This window comes from Vulpes lagopus, chromosome 19 (assembly GCF_018345385.1).
Source record: "Vulpes lagopus strain Blue_001 chromosome 19, ASM1834538v1, whole genome shotgun sequence".
Classification (NCBI taxonomy): Eukaryota; Metazoa; Chordata; class Mammalia; order Carnivora; family Canidae; genus Vulpes; species Vulpes lagopus.
Genome location: NC_054842.1, coordinates 26,195,878 through 26,215,304, shown reverse-complemented (window position 1 = coordinate 26,215,304; position 19,427 = coordinate 26,195,878). Strand labels below are relative to the sequence as shown.

Sequence of the window (19,427 nt, the reverse complement as noted above, 5' to 3'; positions counted from 1 at the left end):
AAAGAATGAAGGACAACCCAGGCAGAAAGCCAAGGTGGTGGAGGGGAGCCAGGAGAAAGTCCACTATGGGCAGCACTGTGCAGAAAGGAGATGCCTGGTCTCCACCACCAGCAAGATGTCCTGTGGAAGAGGGAAATTAGATAACTAATCACTTTCACCTCATGTTTACTACTATTTTAAAACTGCATTCTCTCTCAAAAGAGTGGGAGGGAAAAGTTGAAGAGGAACCAGCCTGATTTGGTACTGTTGTCATAAATACCAAGACGCAGAGGCACTCCTCCTGCCTGAAGCTGATCAAGCTACAAAAATGATAGCTATTACTGATGGCCTAAACCAGAGCAAAGGCATTTGGTATATGGGAACTCATGACTCTGGAAAGAACCATTTCCCATTAATTTTCAATTTGAAGGAGTAATATTATTCATCATTTTTATTATTATTTAGAGGTATGAGGCCTTAACTAGAATTTTATGATCCTTGCTATGATTTATCATTATTTTTTAATTTAATGAACACTTAGAAAGTATTTCCTATGGGCCCAACACTGTTTTAAGTGCTTTGCTAATAGAAACTCCAGGTGACAATCCAATAAAGGAATTACTCTTAATTTGACTTTAACTCAACTTTTGCAAGCATTCATTGTAACCCAGAACCAACATAGCTTCTCCAACAAATTTCATTTAGTACAACCTTTAATTTTAATAAGATTAAATTTTTTCAGTCTAGAGATTCAGTTTTTACACATCATTTATAGTTCAAGTCCTAAGAAAAACTTTTTTCAGGTGGTACATTGGTTAAGAAAAAGGCATTATGAAATAGTGCAAAATATCTAAATAATAATTGAAGTAAAATGAAAATAAAAGCATTACAGAGAAAGCAAATTTTAAGGAAAGAAATTTTTAGAAACACTGCCAAACTGAATTACAGATAGTATTTTTTTCTGCATTTAAATTCTGGTATAAATCTATTTATAAATAAAAAATAAGTAACTTGAGGGAAGAAAGAAACATGATGAAGAACCAAAAGCAGAAAAAGCAAAAGTAAGAATAGGCAACATGTTCTATCTGTATCCCTAAGTAGTAAAAAAATTTTTTTTTCTTAGTTTGTAGTAGAGAAGCTGGTTTTTTTTATCCTTTTTAATAGAATATAATAAATGATGAATTTCCTTATTTGACTCAGCAGCCTTTGTCAAATAGTATCTTATGAAATTATAAGCTTGGAAGAGGACCTCTTCATTAAGCAAGCTTATCTTTTCTGTAACATTTCAGTCAGGGAAGAATTAATGGTGGGCAAGCAGCATTCTATCTTGATATTGTGGATCATATAAAACTATATATATATATAAAACATATAAATATTATATATAATATATAGTTATAAATAAATATATGTCATATAATATATATATACATAAAATGGTAAAATACTGTCCTTAAAATAATTTCACAAAAGCCAGAAAAAAAATAAAAGGATTTTCACCAAAAAACACATACCAGTGATCTCAAATGTCTTAAAAGCTACTCAAGAAATACTTCTTCAGAAAACTTGGCATTTGTATGCATCTGTTTTAAGTAGTAATAGTTAGTATAAAAGGTTTTAGACATATTAGGCAGAGTACCTAGAGGTCAAAAAATACAGGCAGAAGTTTAAGCCTGGTCAGAGACTTATCAAAGACACAATGTAATCAGTGCTAAGTGATACAAGTTAGGTTAATAACAAGGTATATTTAATAATGGAGTATGATATCATACATGAATTGCCATATGGCAATAGGAAACAGCATATTGGGGCAATTAGCTATAGATATTCAGTTTGCCTCTGGCTTACGTGGTTATGGAAAAGATTGGAGAGTCAGAAAAACATTCGTAGACCCAGAAATAAAGAAGCCAAGTATGAGAAAAGAGGGAGAGAAATTGAATATGAGATACTGATTTAATAATGCCAAGATTTTTACCCATATTTAACTATTATTTCCTAGTATGTCCTGAAAATTTCTCCTTCATGCTTTACAACTTACACTGTTGACTTTGATGAAAAAATTGTTTCCCTTCTAAACTAAATGTATTCTGTTGGGTGGCTAATAGACTCTAAGGCAATACAGGATTTACAGTTTCATCTCTCTGTTGTTAAACCAGAATACTTTTGAAGAAGACATGCCACTGTCCCACTGTAATTTAAAAAACAACCCTGACAACATATTTATGATTAAGTTTTCTTTTTTTATGACCCTGATTAGATGGGATTTTATGTGTGTAAAGTTTTGGGGGTAATATTTTTTTTTCCCCTCTACACTTATATTCAGTTAAAGACATCACAACAATTGTAAAGTCACAGTTTTATCAGGCTTTATTTAGAGAATACTGATATAACCTGAAGTTGATCCAGGTCTAATTATTAGGATTAGGGTTGGCAAAGTGTTGTACTGTTTAAAGATATGACTGAAAGATAAGGATGACTTTTAGTATATGTGGAGTGGTGTTGGGGTGTGGGATATGTACTAAGAGGAATTATTCTGACCTTGCAGGTTCCACATATCAGTACTTCTTAGAATTTAGTATGTCTTATGTTTCAATCACTTCAAATCTTAATCAGAAATATAAATTTCAAAACTGTGAATTTAACCACATCCTTGAGGAAAATTTTGGAAAAATATATTACACATTCAGCTTGAATAAATGTTTTAATAAATAAATCCAACTTAATAAATGAGGTCTTAGTTGTGGAGCTAAAAAGTTTATGATTACAAACTTCTTATATGCCATATATTTTGGGAGCATTTTAAAATTCATCATGAATACTTTTTAAAAAAAATTTTTATTTGAGAGAGAATGCACATACACACAAAGACACAAACGTGCGCAGGCTGGGAGTGGGGCAGAGGAACAGGGAGAGAATCGCAGACTCCCTGCTGAGTGTGGCACTCAATGAGGGGCTCAGTCTCATGACCCTGAGATCATGATGTAAGCCAAAATCAAGAGTTGGACACTTAACCTGCAGAACCACCCCAGGGCCCCCCACTGTAAATACTTATTTGAAGCTAGATAGAGGCATATCTCAGAGATATGGTGAGTTCAGTTCTAGACTACTGCAATAAAGCAATTCAAATTTATTTTTTGGTTTCGCAGTGGTGCATATAAAAGTTGTGTTTACATTATTGTTTATTATGTGTACAGCAGCATTATGTCTAAAAAAATATATATACTTAAGTAAAAAACACTTTATTGCTAAAAATGGTAACTATCATCTGAGCTTCAGCAAGTCACAATCTCTTTGCTGGTAGAGGGTCTTGCCTCGATGCTGATGGCAGCTGACTGATCAGGGTGGCTGCTAGTGAAGTTTAGGGTGACTGTGGCAATTTCTTAAAATAAGACAATAAAGTCTGCCACACTGACGACTTCCTGTCACAAATTATTTCTCTGTAGCACGTGATACAGTCTGATAGCATTTTACTCTCTTTCAAAGGTGTAGTCAGCCTCTCAAACCCTGCCACCACTTTATCAATGAAGTTTATGTGATATTCTCAACCCTTTGTGGTCATCTGAACAGTCTCCCCAGCATCATCACCAGGCATAGTTTCCATCTCGACAAACCACTTTCTTTGCTCATTATAAGAAGCAAGTCCTCATCTATTAGTTTTTTATGAGATTGCAGCAGTTTAGTCCCATCTTCAGATTCCACTTCTAAGTCTAGTTCTCCTGCTATTTCTACACATCTGTAATGATTTCACCCATTAAAGTACTGAACATTAAATTTGTAAAACAACACAATATCTGCAAAGTGCAATAAAGTGAAGCACAATAAAATGAGTTATGACTGTACTTCAGAAGTATCTAAAACTATTTAAACATATTAAATGAAAATGCCATCATTTGTTTTTTGGTTGTTCACTAAGCTCTAAAACATTAGGGGGAGAAGCCATTTATTTGGAAGAAACTATGGGCAGAATTTCAAGACGAGAGAAGAAAAAATCCTGGTCTGTGTTAAACACTGTATTTCCAAATGTATAAGTTACAGTCCTTTTAGCTACAACATACCATGATCATACTGGAAATCACCGGTTTCTTAAAGCTCATAAGCCCTATTGTATTTAAAAGTTTTATAATAAATTCTGGACATAGCTATACAAATGACTGAAATTATATTCCCTGTATGTCAAAAAAGAATCAGGAAATAAAACTGAGTTGCACGCTATAAATTAAAAAAAAAAAAACAACACTGTGCCACTTGTATTGGGATAAGAATATTGGGTGGTTATTTCCTTAGTCTTAGGTGTTTGGTCATTCTAAAATAGTTCTGATTCATAAACTGAGAAATTCAAAGTTATAACTGGATCAACACTCATCTCTCAGTTAATATAATAGAAGAAAAATATTTAGGAGATCTGAACAACACTATCAATACCAACATGACCCAAGACATTTATAGAACATTATACTCAGTAACAAGAAAACAAATACTCTTCTTACAAGCACATGTTTACCAAAACAGATCATATTAGAATTAAAAATTAAGCTTTAAATATTTAATATTTAAATAAATAAAAATCATGCAAACTATGTTCTTGGACCATAATGGAACTGGTAATAAATAACAACAGCAAAGGAAAATCCCCAATTATTTGGAAAATAAGCAGCAGACTTCTAAATAACCCATGGAACAAAAAAGAAGTCTTTAAAAGATTCTTAAAACATCCTGAGCTGAAGAAAAATGAATTATACCATGTTAAAATTTCAGGGATGCAGCTGAAGTAGTGGTTAGAAGGTAACTTAAATTCTTATAAAAGTTAATTATGAAATCATTAATCTGGGTTTCCACTTTAACTTAAAAGAAAAGAAATAAAATAAACCCAAAGTAGTCAGAAGGAAGGAACTTTTTAAGATAAGAGCTAAAACCAATGAAATTGAAAACAGGCGAAAGAGAGAAAAAGAAATCAATCAAACCTAACTAATGCTGGTTCTTTGAAAACATTAATAATGTTGACAAACTTCCCTGCAGATAAGAGGAAAAATAAAAATTACCCATTGCAGGAACACGCACACACACACACACATATACACACACATACATTAACTATAGACATCACAGAAATTAAAAGGATAATAAAGAAATCAAACTTGGTTCACAAATTTGACTCCTTAGATAAAACAGGTAACTCCTTGAACAACATAGGCTAATTAAGTCATTCAAGAAAAAAATGATAATAGTCATATATGTATTTAAAAACTGAATTCATAGTTAAAAACCTTCCAACAAAGAACACTCCCAGCTAGACGGTTTCACTGGCAAATTCTATTAAATACATAAGAAAAAAGAACAAGGATCAATAAAATAGTTAAGAAATAAACCCACACAAACAAAATCAACTAATTTTTGACAAATGTACTAAGACAATTCAATGGAGAAAGGATAATCTTTCAACAATGTTATTAGACTAATTGAATATTCATGTGCCAAAAGTAAATAAATAACCGTGACCTACACCTCTCACATTATACAAAAATTAGCTCAAGATGAATCATATATAAAACTATAAAACAATTAGAAAAAAAAGAATACTTATGACAATTAGAAGAAAACAGAATATTTATGGATTCACCACAGAGTTTTTAGATATGAACCCAAAGCAAGTTTGATAAAGTTAATAAAATGGATTTCACCAAAACTAAAAATGTTTACTCAGAGATACTTAAAATATAAGACACAGATTGTAAGATAATATTATGAATCACAAATAATGACAACAGACATATATCTAGAGTATAAAAAGAACCCTCAAAATACAGTACTAAGAAAACTAACCCAATTTATAAGAAGGGCAAAAGATGTGAGCCATTTGAACATTTTAATTATACTTTTAATTTTGAGATAATTATTATTCATATGCAGTAATAACAAATAGTACAGAGAGATTCTGTGACCTCTACTTCCCTAAAATTAACATCTTGTAAAACGATAGTACAATATCTCAACCAGGATATACAACCACTGATACAGTCACAATACAGAAATGTTCCGTTACCAAAAGGATCTTTCCTGTGTTTTCTTAGCCAAACCCACTTTATTCCTATCTGTCTTGTCAGTCTGTTCATTTTATTGATCTTTTCAAAGAAAGAGATTTTTGTTTCATTGTTCTTCACTGTCCTGTTTTTAATTATATTGGTTTCAATTTTTACCTTTATTCCTTCCTTCCACTTGGTTTATTCTTCCTTTTGCTCTTCTTTTTCTAGGTCTTGAGGTAGAAGCTTAGATTACAATTCAACTTTTTCTCTTTTCTAATGTAACCAGGTAGTGTAATAAACTCCCCCACTTAGCTCTGCTTTAGCTGTATCTCACAAGTTCTGATATAATGTATTTCATTTCATTCACTTCAGTAAAATTGCACCTGGGTGGCTCAGTGGTTGAGCATCTGCCTTTGGCTCAGGTCATGATCCCAGGGTCCTATGATGGAATCCTGCATCCAGTTCTCTGTAGGGAGCCTGCTTCTCCCTCTGCCTATGTCTCTGCTTCTCTCTGTGTGTCTTTCATGAATAAATAAATAAAAACAAATAAAATAAAAAAATAAAATCTGCTAATCTCCATCTTTTAATTGGTGCACTTAGCCATTTACACTGTCTCCATCAGTGACAGTGAATCAAGAAAATGGAATATAGAGAAGACTATTATTTGTGGAAGTGTGGAATGAAAGAGCAAATGAGTAGGGCTGCTGGAGGAGAAGGGTCAAAGCAGCATTTTTGTCGTGTTTACTTTTTTCTGTAAAAAGAAACGACCAACGAGGAGAAGGCTAAAAATATGCAGACATAACACCTGATGACTCATGGCCATGAAGGAGAGAGAAACAGTCAATTCCAAAGTATATAAAAAAAGAGGAAACAGAAGGACAAAAAATAAGGTGAGATTCAGGCTGGTGGCAAGGGAGAAAGAAGTTGAGCTAGTCATTTCTGGTGGCATACAGATTGGGCAGTCACTGGAGAACATGAATAAAAGGATGACCCAGCAGGGTAGTTGGATGCTTTAAAATGGTAGCGGCTCCAATCCACAATGTCCTCCACTCTCCCAAGTACTATGCACCATTTGAGTTATTACCAAATCACAGATTCTATCTTTATTTGTTTAAGCTGCATCTCCTCCACTGCTATTATCAATTCTTACCCAGACAAGTGCAAAGCCCTCCTAACTGGTATCCTTATTTCCAGTTTTGCCTCTCTCAAATACACAAACTAAGTAATTTATTTCAAATGCCAATTATACCAAATCATTTCCTGCTTTATATTCTCAAAAATCAGTTACACATGGTGCATATTCTTTAGAATTTGATCTTTGTCCTTCTCATCTTACTTTACCATCAATTTCAATTACCATTATGTAGTATGTGGACTATCAAACTGATACTTCCAAATCTTTCTCCAAAGCTCCAAAACCGTATCATTCAATTTTCCACTGGATACTCTTGGTCTCACAGATACTCCAAATTCCACACATCCATAACTGAATTCTTCTTTTCTTTGACATTTCTTTCTCTAGCATTCATTATCTCTGTGATTTTTATCATCATTTTCTTTCCTTGCTGTCCAAATTATCTTTGATTTTTCCCTCTCCTTCATTCCCATATTCAATTAATTACAAGTCCTGACAATTCTAGCAACTTGGTATTTTCCAAATTTTTCCACTTATCTCTATCCTCAGTGCTTTATCTTGCTTTAGGCTGCCATCATCTCTTTTAGAAAATAGAAAGTTACTACTTTTATAAGCTCATCACTGCTACCCAATTCTTACTTGTCCTTCTAATCTCTTACCACTGTGCAATCAGCACAATCCATCTAAATCACAAATAGGACTAGAAAACCATGTTTCATACTACCCTCCTCTCCTTCCCCTAGAAGAAAGATCTAGACCAATGCTGTCCCACAGAACTTTCTATAATGACTAAGTTGTTCTATATCTGTGTTGTCCAACATAATAACCACTAGTTACTAGGATGGCTACTGAGCACTTGAAATAGGTACAGTGTGACAAAAGAAGTTTTTATAATTTAATTTTAATTCATTTAAATTTTATAGCTACTTGTGTGGTTAGTTACATATTGGTCAGTATAGATCTAGATGGTTCTTACCATGGCATAGAGAGTTCCCATGTCCTGGCACTGCCTCATTTTCCTCATTTCCTCTCAAATAAAATCTCATCTAGTTATAGTAAACTGGCTAGTGCCTCTTGTACCCATGTGTGTATTCAGACATTCACACTTTTGTTCATACTGTTCTCCCTGCATGAAGTCCTCAAACTGTTTTGATTATATTGTTCTTGCTTACATTTCAAGAAACACCCTAGATAATAATATATTCTAGGGAGTTTCCTCTAAAACTTCAGTAAATCTCAGAAAATTTTAGTTATTTATCTAATTCCTACACCTCCACCCCCAAATATGCCTGCCTCTAGGGCATAGAGCACCAGTTGATCTAAGGTAACCATAAATCCTACTCCCCATTTTCTCAGCCTTTCTTGTATCTACGGTTGGCTATGTACCTACATTCCACCAATAAGATTTCGGCCTATGTTTGCTACAGGTGGTTGCTGGGAAATTTTCTGCTTTACTTGATCAAATAGGGCAAATAAGACTGGCAACAATCTCTCGCACAAACATGTAGCCTTGAACTATTATTGAACTACTGAATAAATGATGTGTAGTTATAACAGAATCTTGAGATCATTTAGCATAATCATGAAGAAAAGCCAAGAGAATGTGCCCATCTCAATACTGTAGAGCCACTGAGCCAGCAGCTGCCTACCTTCAGACTTGGTACTTTTCAGGAAAAAAATAACAAAAAATAATATATGGCCATTTTTTCAGGCCATTGCTGGTTGAGGTTCTCCTAATTGCAGACAAATGCATTTCTGATACAGTGTTCCACTTGTGTGCTCTCACAGCATGATTGCTACAATTACACATTAAAGTAACATGTACATATATACCATACTAATCATTATAACAGTTATCTTGACTACCCAGACTTAATAGGAAATGGAGTAAATATTAAAAAGGCATGATTTAATCTAAGTCTATATTATTTCAAATCTCATTTCTTTTTGCACTATGCAATGTTGTAAGTTCCCTGTGTACAAATGCCTAGTATTTATCAGGAATTTAAATATCTGTTACATTATATTTGGAAGTATAGTGGAGACATGAGTGAAACATGCCATGGAATAAGCTGTCTGTGATGGTACCAACTCCCCAACAAGGGATGGTCAAGTTGAGATACTCAACTACTTAAAAAAGATGTTGCAATTAAGATTAAAATAAGTATTTCATCATTAGTTAAAAGAGTGATCTTCGAAGACCCTGAGATGCTGGGATTCTCGGCAGGACCAATGACAAAGCCCAATGGCAGGCTACCAGAGACCTCACACCAACTTGGGCTGCAATATACTCATCCAAACTCTTTGAACATGGTTGTTACATAAAGCTACATTTCAGCTTAAATATAGTATCTTTTAGTCTACAAATTCTCCATTTTGGGCAAAAGAATCTTACAAGAAAATGACACTGGAATATTCAGTTTGTCTCTAATCTGGTCATTTGACAGAAAACAGTTATATCTTGCCTAAATTGTTCTGGTGAACACATGTTACCTCCATATAGAAACAATCTCCTTTTCTAAGGAATTACAGATCTATTTTTTAAGAGTTCCAAAACATTGTTAGATTTTAGAGGTGAAATACATTTTGTTACATTGTAAATGTTAAAAACAGATTTTTCTTCATGTTCCATCTTCTTGCTATGTCCTCCATTTTCTTTAATTCCTCAAATATTACTGACAATCGTTCAAATACACCTTCAAAGTGTTTTAGTTTTCTGGCTGTTAACATATGTGTTCATTAAAAGTACATTCTTATTTTTGTCCTCACATTTTTTCTTTCTTATAAAATCAATTTATGATCAATATAGACAACTGAGAAATAAACGCCATGCATTTATTCCCTCAGAGATAACCACTGTTAACATTGCTTCCAGTCTAATTTTCATGCAAAAACATCTATAATTTTTAAAACTAGGAACACAGATCATACATCATTTTCCTTCCTGATTTTTCACTTAAAACATACCATGAGCATCATTTTTGTGATTAAACAGTCCACAAATATATTAAATATAGCAAAATATTTCATCAAATGGATTTATTTACCCATTATTTCCTTTATTAGAAATATAGTAATTCTCACTTCATATTATAAATAACTCTGTGATAAACATCTTTATACCCAGACTTCTCTGCTGAGTCCCTTAAGATATCTATTGGCTTAAAAGTGGAATCATGAGTCAAGGAGACCAACTTTATTAGGCATGTAACTTACTTTCTCAATTGTCTCCTAAATTGATATCAACCTCAATAAAATTTCCTCTAAACCTTATCAATCTAAACAAAAACTATATTTTGCTGTTTAATTTGTAATTTTTAAAAATATTTGAATAGTTGAAGCCTTTTCACTATATTTATTAGCTACTGTCATTTTTTTCCTATGCATTTTTGGTTCACTTTATTTTTCTACTTTGTAGGTTAAATGGTTTCTTACTAAATTTAAGGGTTTATTATTATAAAGAATAGAATTTTGCTTTTAATTCTTCATATATTATCTTTCCACATGTTGCAATTCTTTAAAAAAACAAGTTTTTCTTTGCATTGAATTTTATTGGAATGAAATTTTGTACTCAAATTTCAAATTTACATTCTGAAATTTCTTTCACTGCAATTTTTCTTAGAAAATCCATGATCACTAAGAGATTGATTCATGCATGTATTCATATGTTTTCTACCAATTATTTAGAGTTTTAATTTTTAAAATCTATACTTTCAAGTTGATGTTCCTCAAAATAGAAAATTTTCTATTTTGAATAATAGTTCTTTATATAATTAGTTTATATTTCCTTCCTTTGTTTTTACCTCCTTCTCATTCATCCATTCATCCATTCAGAAATATGTACTGAATGCTCACCATGTACCAGGTTCTGCTAAGGAGCATGTGGGATAAATTAATGAACAAGACAAACTCTTGCCCTCACAGATTTTACATGCCAAAATTCAAAGCTTTTATAATTGAATATCTTATTAATAAAGAATAGTCTTTCAATGCTATGGTTCCACAGTATTTTTATTTTACTGTTGCCATTCCTGTATTCTTTTAATGTCTCTTTTAAACAGTATATAGTTGGAATTTGTCTATAAACTCAATTGAGAATCTCTGCCTTTTATTAGGAGAGCTTAAAGCATTTTTATATACCTAATTTTGACAGTATTTATCATTTTGTTTTATCCTTTCTTATTAAGCACTCGTTATTAGCTTTTGTTATTCTTACTACCTTAAGTCTTGTAAGTCAAGTAATTGTACTTAGCACATAAAAATTCGTAACAATGAATATTTTATTGAGTGTTTACAATATGCCAAGTACTGTTCTCTACATAACTTTATTTTTCATTCACTCCTTACAATGCTATTGTGTAAGATACTAATTTATAGGAATTTTATAAAACAAAATATTTAGTTATTAGAAACATCCCTGAAATAGTATATTTGATTTCTTCCATGTATGCTGATAAATTATGTAAACTTTTGTATTTTTTCCCCACTTTGAATTATTTACTAGAGTTAAATAGATCTAAGATCCAAATTATTTTAATTACTTTTACTTACTTTTAATTACTTCAGATGATTATTTTTGACCTGCATTCAGTTGTACATAATGCTAACCATATTTTACTGGTTACATTGCTTTGTAGCAATCTTTTAAGACCTGCTTTCCTCTTGCTTGAATTATTAATTTTACTCACCTTTCAGTGTGAAGAGCATATTTTTACCTGAAAAGGCATGTGGATAGTACATATTCTGAATTTATGCATGCATCTGACTGGGCACAACCTTTCCTTTTGGCCTTCATCTAGTTAAAATTCATTATTACTTTGTCAGTATGATTCTATTTCTTCTGTTTCATCAGTTAACTACACTGCTGTGGGCCTTAGGCCTCCCAGTGCCTTTGACTATTCCATTTCCTCCTTAGCAGGCTTGTGTTTGATCATTCCCCGTAAGACTCCTCTGATTCCAGGCCTTGTACCACCTGCCTGGTCTTTATTGTTATCTGATCACTCCGAGTTTGGCTCATGGTCCAAGCTAACACACAGGACTTTTGAGTGCCCTAATTTTCTATCACATCCTAGTCTCGGTCAAATTAGAGTGTGGATATAGGCTCACGTGTTTAAAGCCAAGACTTCAAAGATTCTTGGTAGCTGGCTGATCTAAAGCCTTTGTAAGCTGTGATTTCCTCATCTACAAAATAGGGATAGTACTATTGAGCTCAATGTGTTGTGAAGATAAATAAAATAATTTACATAAAGCCATTAGTAAAATGCCTAGCCCACAGGAAACAATAAATATTAGCAATTATTGATCATTATTTTAAATAATTTATTATTCTTCCCCAAAATTTTTAATCATGATAATTCTTCATAGAGAAGTGAAAAACAAAACCAACTTTTTTCAAAGGGAGTAATTAATTCTGGAGGAATACTCAGTGGTATAAGACAAAAAAGTATCATTGGACTGTTTGGTTCCTCATTATGTTTTTTACATTTAATGTATAATATAATACTTACTGAAAAGAATATTTTAATTATTACCTGTATTTAGAATAGAAAGCTATTTGTTTAAACTGTGAGAGACAGAATTTTTAAGGTGGCAAATCATATGGACTTTGATGACTAATAATTATATTTTTAGCATATTTTTAGACATCAAATAGAGGTTTAAAGACTTAGTAGTCACACATGATTATACCATGATATGTGTTGAATATGCTATGATATAAATATTTTTAAATTATATCACAAAATTTACCATGTTATTAATCAGTAACCAAGAACCTCCCCAATTAAATCACTATAAACCACCACAGCAAAACAATTGCTAATTCAGAAAATAGGAAATAAGGGAAATGGAAGATGTATAATAAACATTTGGGAGATATGAAATTTATCCCATGAGTGTTGTACAGAGCTCATAATTTAAGAATGCTAAAGCCCAAGTGTGTTATGAGGGTCTTTCCTCAAAAGTGACATTAATTGCATATCCCACAGATGCTTATTATGTATTCTATTTATATCAAAGTATAAAATGTAGTTGAAAATATACAGATTCAATATATTTAAGGGTGATAATAAAACATAGTTACTCTGGCCTAGCAAAATTGTTATTTTTAAACTTGAATTTATGGTCTCTCTGTAAAATAGTATTATGGTATTAAGTGAAAATGGTATTCAATCTTTACACTTGAATCTCCTGTGATTAAGTCTTTGGGACTTAAACAAGTACATATTCAGGCATAGAACGATAACATTGTATTTTAGAGGCTTTTGCACAAAAATAACCCCTAAGTGATTAAATCACAGGACATTCTTTTCTCATACTTTAAAAATGAAAATGCCCAAAAAAGCAACTCTTAGGAATTACCTTGGAAAACTGGAAACAATATAATCGATGCTTACTTTGGATATTAGTCAGTATGCACTGACAGGCCCCTACAGAACATAATTTTTAAAAGTCTAATACCCATCAATAATTGGCAAACAAGGTGGCTCAGCAGTTTAGCACCGCCTTCAGCCCAGGGCGTGATCCTGGAGACCGAGAATTGAGTCCCACATCGGGCTCCCTTCATGGAGCCTGCTTCTCTCCCTCTGCCTGTGTCTCTGCCTCTCTCTGTGTCTCTCATGAATAAATAAAATCTTTAAAAAAAAATTGGCAAACAAAAGACAACTCAAAATATTATTTGAGTTAAAGCAAAGGAACTTTGTCCAACAGGAGAAGTCCAACAGGAGTAATCTTTCATAAAGTTAATGAAAAACACAGTGAAAAGTATTTTTAGAAAATATTATAATATCACTTATATAGCATTAAACATTTAACTTCAAATTAATTTTGTTTAAACTAAATATGTAGTTGATTGATTTAACATTTTCTAACAGGAAAACCAGCTACAATCATCCAAGGATAATGTACTTAAGTACCTAAAATAATAGCATTAATAAGCAAATTATTATAGAATATTCAAGATCTCACGGGTAATTTTTCCCATATTTCAAGATAAATATCAATTTATTTAAAATAGATAAGCTAATTTGGAATAACTTTAGCCAACGTTAGTACAATTAATATTTTTACACTAATTATTCTAATTTTGTTAAATAAATGTATTAGCAAAATGCAACAAATGTTTATATATTAGCACATCTACCATATCAAGAGACTTCCACATATATTCTCTTATAAAAACCAGAAAAAAGACCTATTTTTAAAAATGGAGTAATTACAAAGTCTTTCCCTTCAGGATAATTATAACTATCTTATAAAACATTTTTTTTTAAAGATTTATTTATTTATTTATTTATTTATTTATTTATTTATTTGAGAGAGAGAGAGAGAGAGAGAGAGAGAGAGAACATGGTGGTGCATGCGCACATGCAAGCAGGGGAGGGGCAGTTGGTCAGAAAATCTCAAGCAAACTTCACACTGACTGGAGTGCCTGCTGGTAGGCTTGATCCCAAGACCCTGAAGTCATGATGTGAATTGAAATCAAGAGTCAGTGGCTTAACTGCTTGGCCACCCAGGTGCCCATATAAAGCATATTTAAATAAATCTTTTTTTTTTTTTAATTTTTTTTTTAATTTTTTTTTTTATTTATTTATGATAGTCACAGAGAGAGAGAGAGAGAGAGAGAGGCAGAGACACAGGCAGAGGGAGAAGCAGGCTCCATGCACCGGGAGCCTGACGTGGGATTCGATCCTGGGTCTCCAGGATCGCGCCCTGGGCCAAAGGCAGGCGCTAAACCGCTGCGCCACCCAGGGATCCCTAAATAAATCTTAATGTACCATGCAACCGCTAAAGATTGACTAGAATGAGAAACCTGGACTCAACAGGGCTATAATTTCATTTTGCTATTACTTTCCTCACATGTAATAAACACACATTTATGATTTACTCCCATTCTATACAAATTGTTAATACTGATAACATTTCCCACACATTCATTACTGACATTTCAATCGTATTGTTTTATAACTTTGTTAGAATATTTTGGTATACAAGAAATATTTGAAAATATTTGTTTGAAAATTAGAATTCTATAAAAAATAGTTGGGACACAAAAGCACATTTTAGATGAAGCAGCTATGGATTCTGATGTCATCCTACAGAAGAATAATTTTTACTAACTGAATATTGATTATTTTATATTTGTCCACTAAGAGGATAACGTACTCAAAGTGCAAACTTATTGTTTATAATGAGTTTAATAATGAACGTCAGCCTAAATTACCAACTTTCAACAGGAAAGGACAGTAGCACCAACAATTATTTAGATGAATTTTACTCATAGCACATAAAACAAAACATTTCAATTCGTTTACATGAGGTACAAACCTATAATTTTTTTTTAGCATTAAATACACAAAATTATTGTGCCAAATCACTGTAATGTTTCTTGAAGTTTACTCCTCAACATCTATACTGTCTCTTTAGAAGCACTGGCCTAAAAGACAGATGTTATGTTTCCACTTAAACAGAAGCTCATATGCTTTGGTGAAGAAAACACAGAAAGCCAGAGGTGGAAAGGTTCATGAAACCCCGTACTACATCATATTCACAGAGCCATGACATCCTAATGGAGTAATGGTAATGCCAAATAATGATAACAAAAGTACCACCAAACATATATTGAATGGTTACTACCTATTGAGTACTATGATTTTTGTATATTATGACTGAATTCTCATGGGTACCCTATGAAGTAGGTACCATTATTTTTAATCTCCATTTCACAAATGAAGAAACTGAGGATCAAAGTGGTTAAACAAGTCTGTTTCATTTCAAAGCCTGTGCTTCTAATTGCTATTTCATATTATACTCGTATATTTCTTTGGCCCAAAGATTCTAACAGTCATCAATAGGAAATACACAGATGAGTAGTACAACTGAAGGTACCATAGAGACAAAGGAAAAGCTGACCACATGTGCCCCACAAAGAGAAATAATACTATCAAACTTAATAAATGTAGCAAATAAACTCCTTGCACTATAAAATGCAGTAGAGAAGAAATTAAGAGAATGAATGACTTCTTCAAAGATTAAAAAGTATGTATATTCTTAGTTAATGCAGCAGAGATTCTATACTAAAATAATGGGATAAGTCAGCTATGGTTACCACAAGCCCTGGTACTGTTAGTACTGCTGAAAAATAAAGCTGCAAGGATTAAGAGTGATTATGTCCTGGATCATGGAATTTTATTGGGAAGTTGCTGGTGGGATGTCAAAGAAGCTCTATGAATCATTATGAGGAAGAGAAAGCTGATAGAAACTAATGTCTGAAAAGGAAACTGGAACACAATGGTTTATAAATCATCTTACCCAAGTCCATGCCACCACCACTGCATTGTAAAGCATCAGCTCAAAGAGGTAATAAACAATAAAGCATTTCAAAGAAATAAGTATGTCCAACATTAATTTCTTTCCCCAATATTTAAGACCAATATCTAGACATTAGTAAACAATCTTTGACAGTCTAAAAAGGGCTTTCGTGTTTGACTAAACCATTTTTTTTTAAAGATTTTGTTTATTTATTCACGAGAGTCAGAGAAAGAGAGAGAGAGAGAGAGAGAGAGAGAGAGAGAGGCAGAGACACAGGCAGAAGGAGCAGCAGACTCTATACAGGGAGTCTGATGTGGGACTTGATCCTGGGTCTTCAGGATCATGCCCTGGGCTGAAGGCAGCGCTAAACCACTGAGCCACCTTGGCCGCCCAAATAAATCATTTTTTTGAGTACACAGTGGAGGGCAATACAGAATTTATCTCCAGATCTTGCCACTAGCTGTTTTAAATTTTTGTATCTATAATCACAAACGCATTAGCCAGACTTTTAAATGTAAATGATGATTCATTAATAACTAACAGTACTGCCCAATACCCACATCACCCACGTTACCCACAAATTTCTCATTTCCAGTGGGAATGAAGGAGCTGCTCTCAATGATGAAGTCAAGCTCAAGTCACAGAAATGAAAACAAGCATCATTAAAACAGAAAAGCAGACACCTTTAATCACAGTTCAGCGATTTCAAAGAAGATAGAAAGCGAAGTTCTAATTAGTGAGAGACTGTGTAACATAAGAACATAAAGAAAATACTTATTGATATTCTTTTCTTTGGGCTGGATAAACAGCCCCTGCTCTGGTCTTAAGCCCTTGACTTGTTTGAAATTCTCTATAATTCAAATAATGAATTCATATTTACTGAGTATATTATATATATAGCTTAACAATATCTTCTCAATTTTCCATGTTCTACCTGAGAGACAGAAATTGCAGAAAGTATCTACCAAGCAACTACCTAACACTAGATATAAATGTTATATTGTTTCAATATAAAGGATACTTTAAATATCTGTAGCGCTACACAACTAATTCATATTTATTATAACTGCAATCTTTCTAATTTTCCCACTCACCCTATTAAGCCACTGAATAAATATACATACAAACATATACACATATCTAAAGAGTGACTGGCTCTCTATTCTTCTGCTAGGTTACAGAAGTTATGTGTATGAAGATGATTACCATATTATGTTCACAGTGAGGGACATTTACCTTACTTTTAGAAATGTACTTCCCAATAAAATGGAAAGAACATGGATATCCTATAGAATGGTTTGGGTTTAGGGCTAGCTTCACGTGTGTATGATCTGTGTGACCCTGCACTTCTTAGAATGTTTGGCTTAATGAACTGCTGTTGTCATTTTGAAATTCTGGCTAATTTTTTTTTAAAGGTGACATTCATTTTATTTTATTCATACATTCCAGGGGACTGGACTCTGCAGATTATGGAGCCAATCCTGCTTGAATCTGAATTATGACTTCACTACTTAGTATGTCTAAATATAGTATAAGCCTTAGTTTCTTCCTGTACAACACTCATTTAACAGGGTTGGTGTATTAGATGAAATTATCATAAGTGAAAGTAACGAACACAGAGTCCGGCACATTATGACACAAAAGACCTATGAAATGAAATGGAGCTGGAACAATTCTTTCACTTACTTCTATGGATCTGAGATATACAGAAACCACCCTAAGTCATAATTAGGTGTAGCTGAAACTGGGATGCCTGGGGTGGCTCAGCGTTTAAGGGTCTGCCTTGGGCTCAGTGTGTGATCCTGGAGTCCTGGGATCGAGTCCCACATCGGGCTCCCTGCATGGGGCCTGCTTCTCCCTCTGCCTGTGTCTCTGCCTCTCTCTCTCTCTGTGTCTCTCATGAATAAATAAATAAAATCTTTAAAAAAACAAACAAAAAAACAAAAAACAAGGCAGCTGAAACTTAAACTTAGTACTTACAGCCCATATATTTGTGGTGCAATTTCTAGTCTGTTCAAGTGCATATAAAGCTCAATATCATGCTTCTTCAGTAGATGATCCTGGATTTGGTTAACTTTGGTAACAATAGCAATTGTTGGCCCTAAATCCTGTGGTCTAGCAAAGGGGATGGGAGTCATCAGTGTTTCTTTCCCCTAAAAACGAAAAAAAAAATGAAGCATGTGTTATTTCAATATGAAATGAACAAATATATGGAGATCACTCTTGAATATATTTGTCAATTGGAGCTTAAATAAGAACCAGTAACTAAACATCTCATGACAAATGCTTAAATTGTGGAATCATATGCTGATCATGCTCAGATGATTGTGTTCATAAAGCAAAGGCCAGAAAATGTCCTCTAAAATATTTCCTACCTGCATTCCCTTAACCAGTTTCTCTGGTGACATTAAGTTTTCAAGATAATTTTTGCTGAAGGTAGTGGTGGCTGCTAATCTACTTGTCTATAGTTAGTTTGTCTAATCAGCTATAGCACTTAAATGGGATACTCTAATGAAAACATATTTCTTGTGACATAAACTTAAATAGAAAAAACAGTAAATGAAAACTGTTTTAAACTCTCAAAACTATAAAAAAAAAGTCAGCAAATAAGGAAACTAGTATTAGAAAAGAAGATATTTTCTAACTGTCCTTTGGTCAATTTAAATAGCTGAGTAGGAAAATTTTTAAACTCTCCAGACCAAAACTACAGCTGAATAATAATAAAAAAAAAATCTATCTAGGCCAACTACGAATTTTCTTCCTCCCATTCCAAATCCCACATTAAGAAAGATCTGAAATGTCTGTAAGGCTTTCACATAAACTTCAACTCTCCACTCAAGTCTGATGATTTCCCCTAACATATTATATCTGATCTTTCTTATGTTGAGTCCTCAATTTCTACCTCTCTCTAATGTTGGGATTTATAGTATCATTCTCCTGTGATTGTCTGCCACTCATCTTCACTCTACTTCTCTAACTCAAAT

General features: G+C 33.1%; 1 protein-coding gene and 1 long non-coding RNA gene across 9 annotated transcripts in view; one reads left to right on the top strand and one right to left on the bottom strand.

Moving 5' to 3' along the window:
* Positions 1 to 19,427, bottom strand: part of TBC1D5 (TBC1 domain family member 5) — a 535,195-nt gene that overhangs the window by 185,433 nt on the left and 330,335 nt on the right. For all 7 annotated transcript variants that reach the window (XM_041733756.1, XM_041733755.1, XM_041733751.1 and 4 more), the window contains one exon: positions 18,424 to 18,596. In XM_041733756.1, coding sequence (XP_041589690.1) covers positions 18,424 to 18,596 — 173 coding nt within the window. The remainder of the gene's footprint in view (positions 1 to 18,423; positions 18,597 to 19,427) is intronic.
* Positions 1 to 19,427, top strand: part of LOC121478633 — an 86,910-nt gene that overhangs the window by 43,823 nt on the left and 23,660 nt on the right. The window lies entirely within an intron of this gene.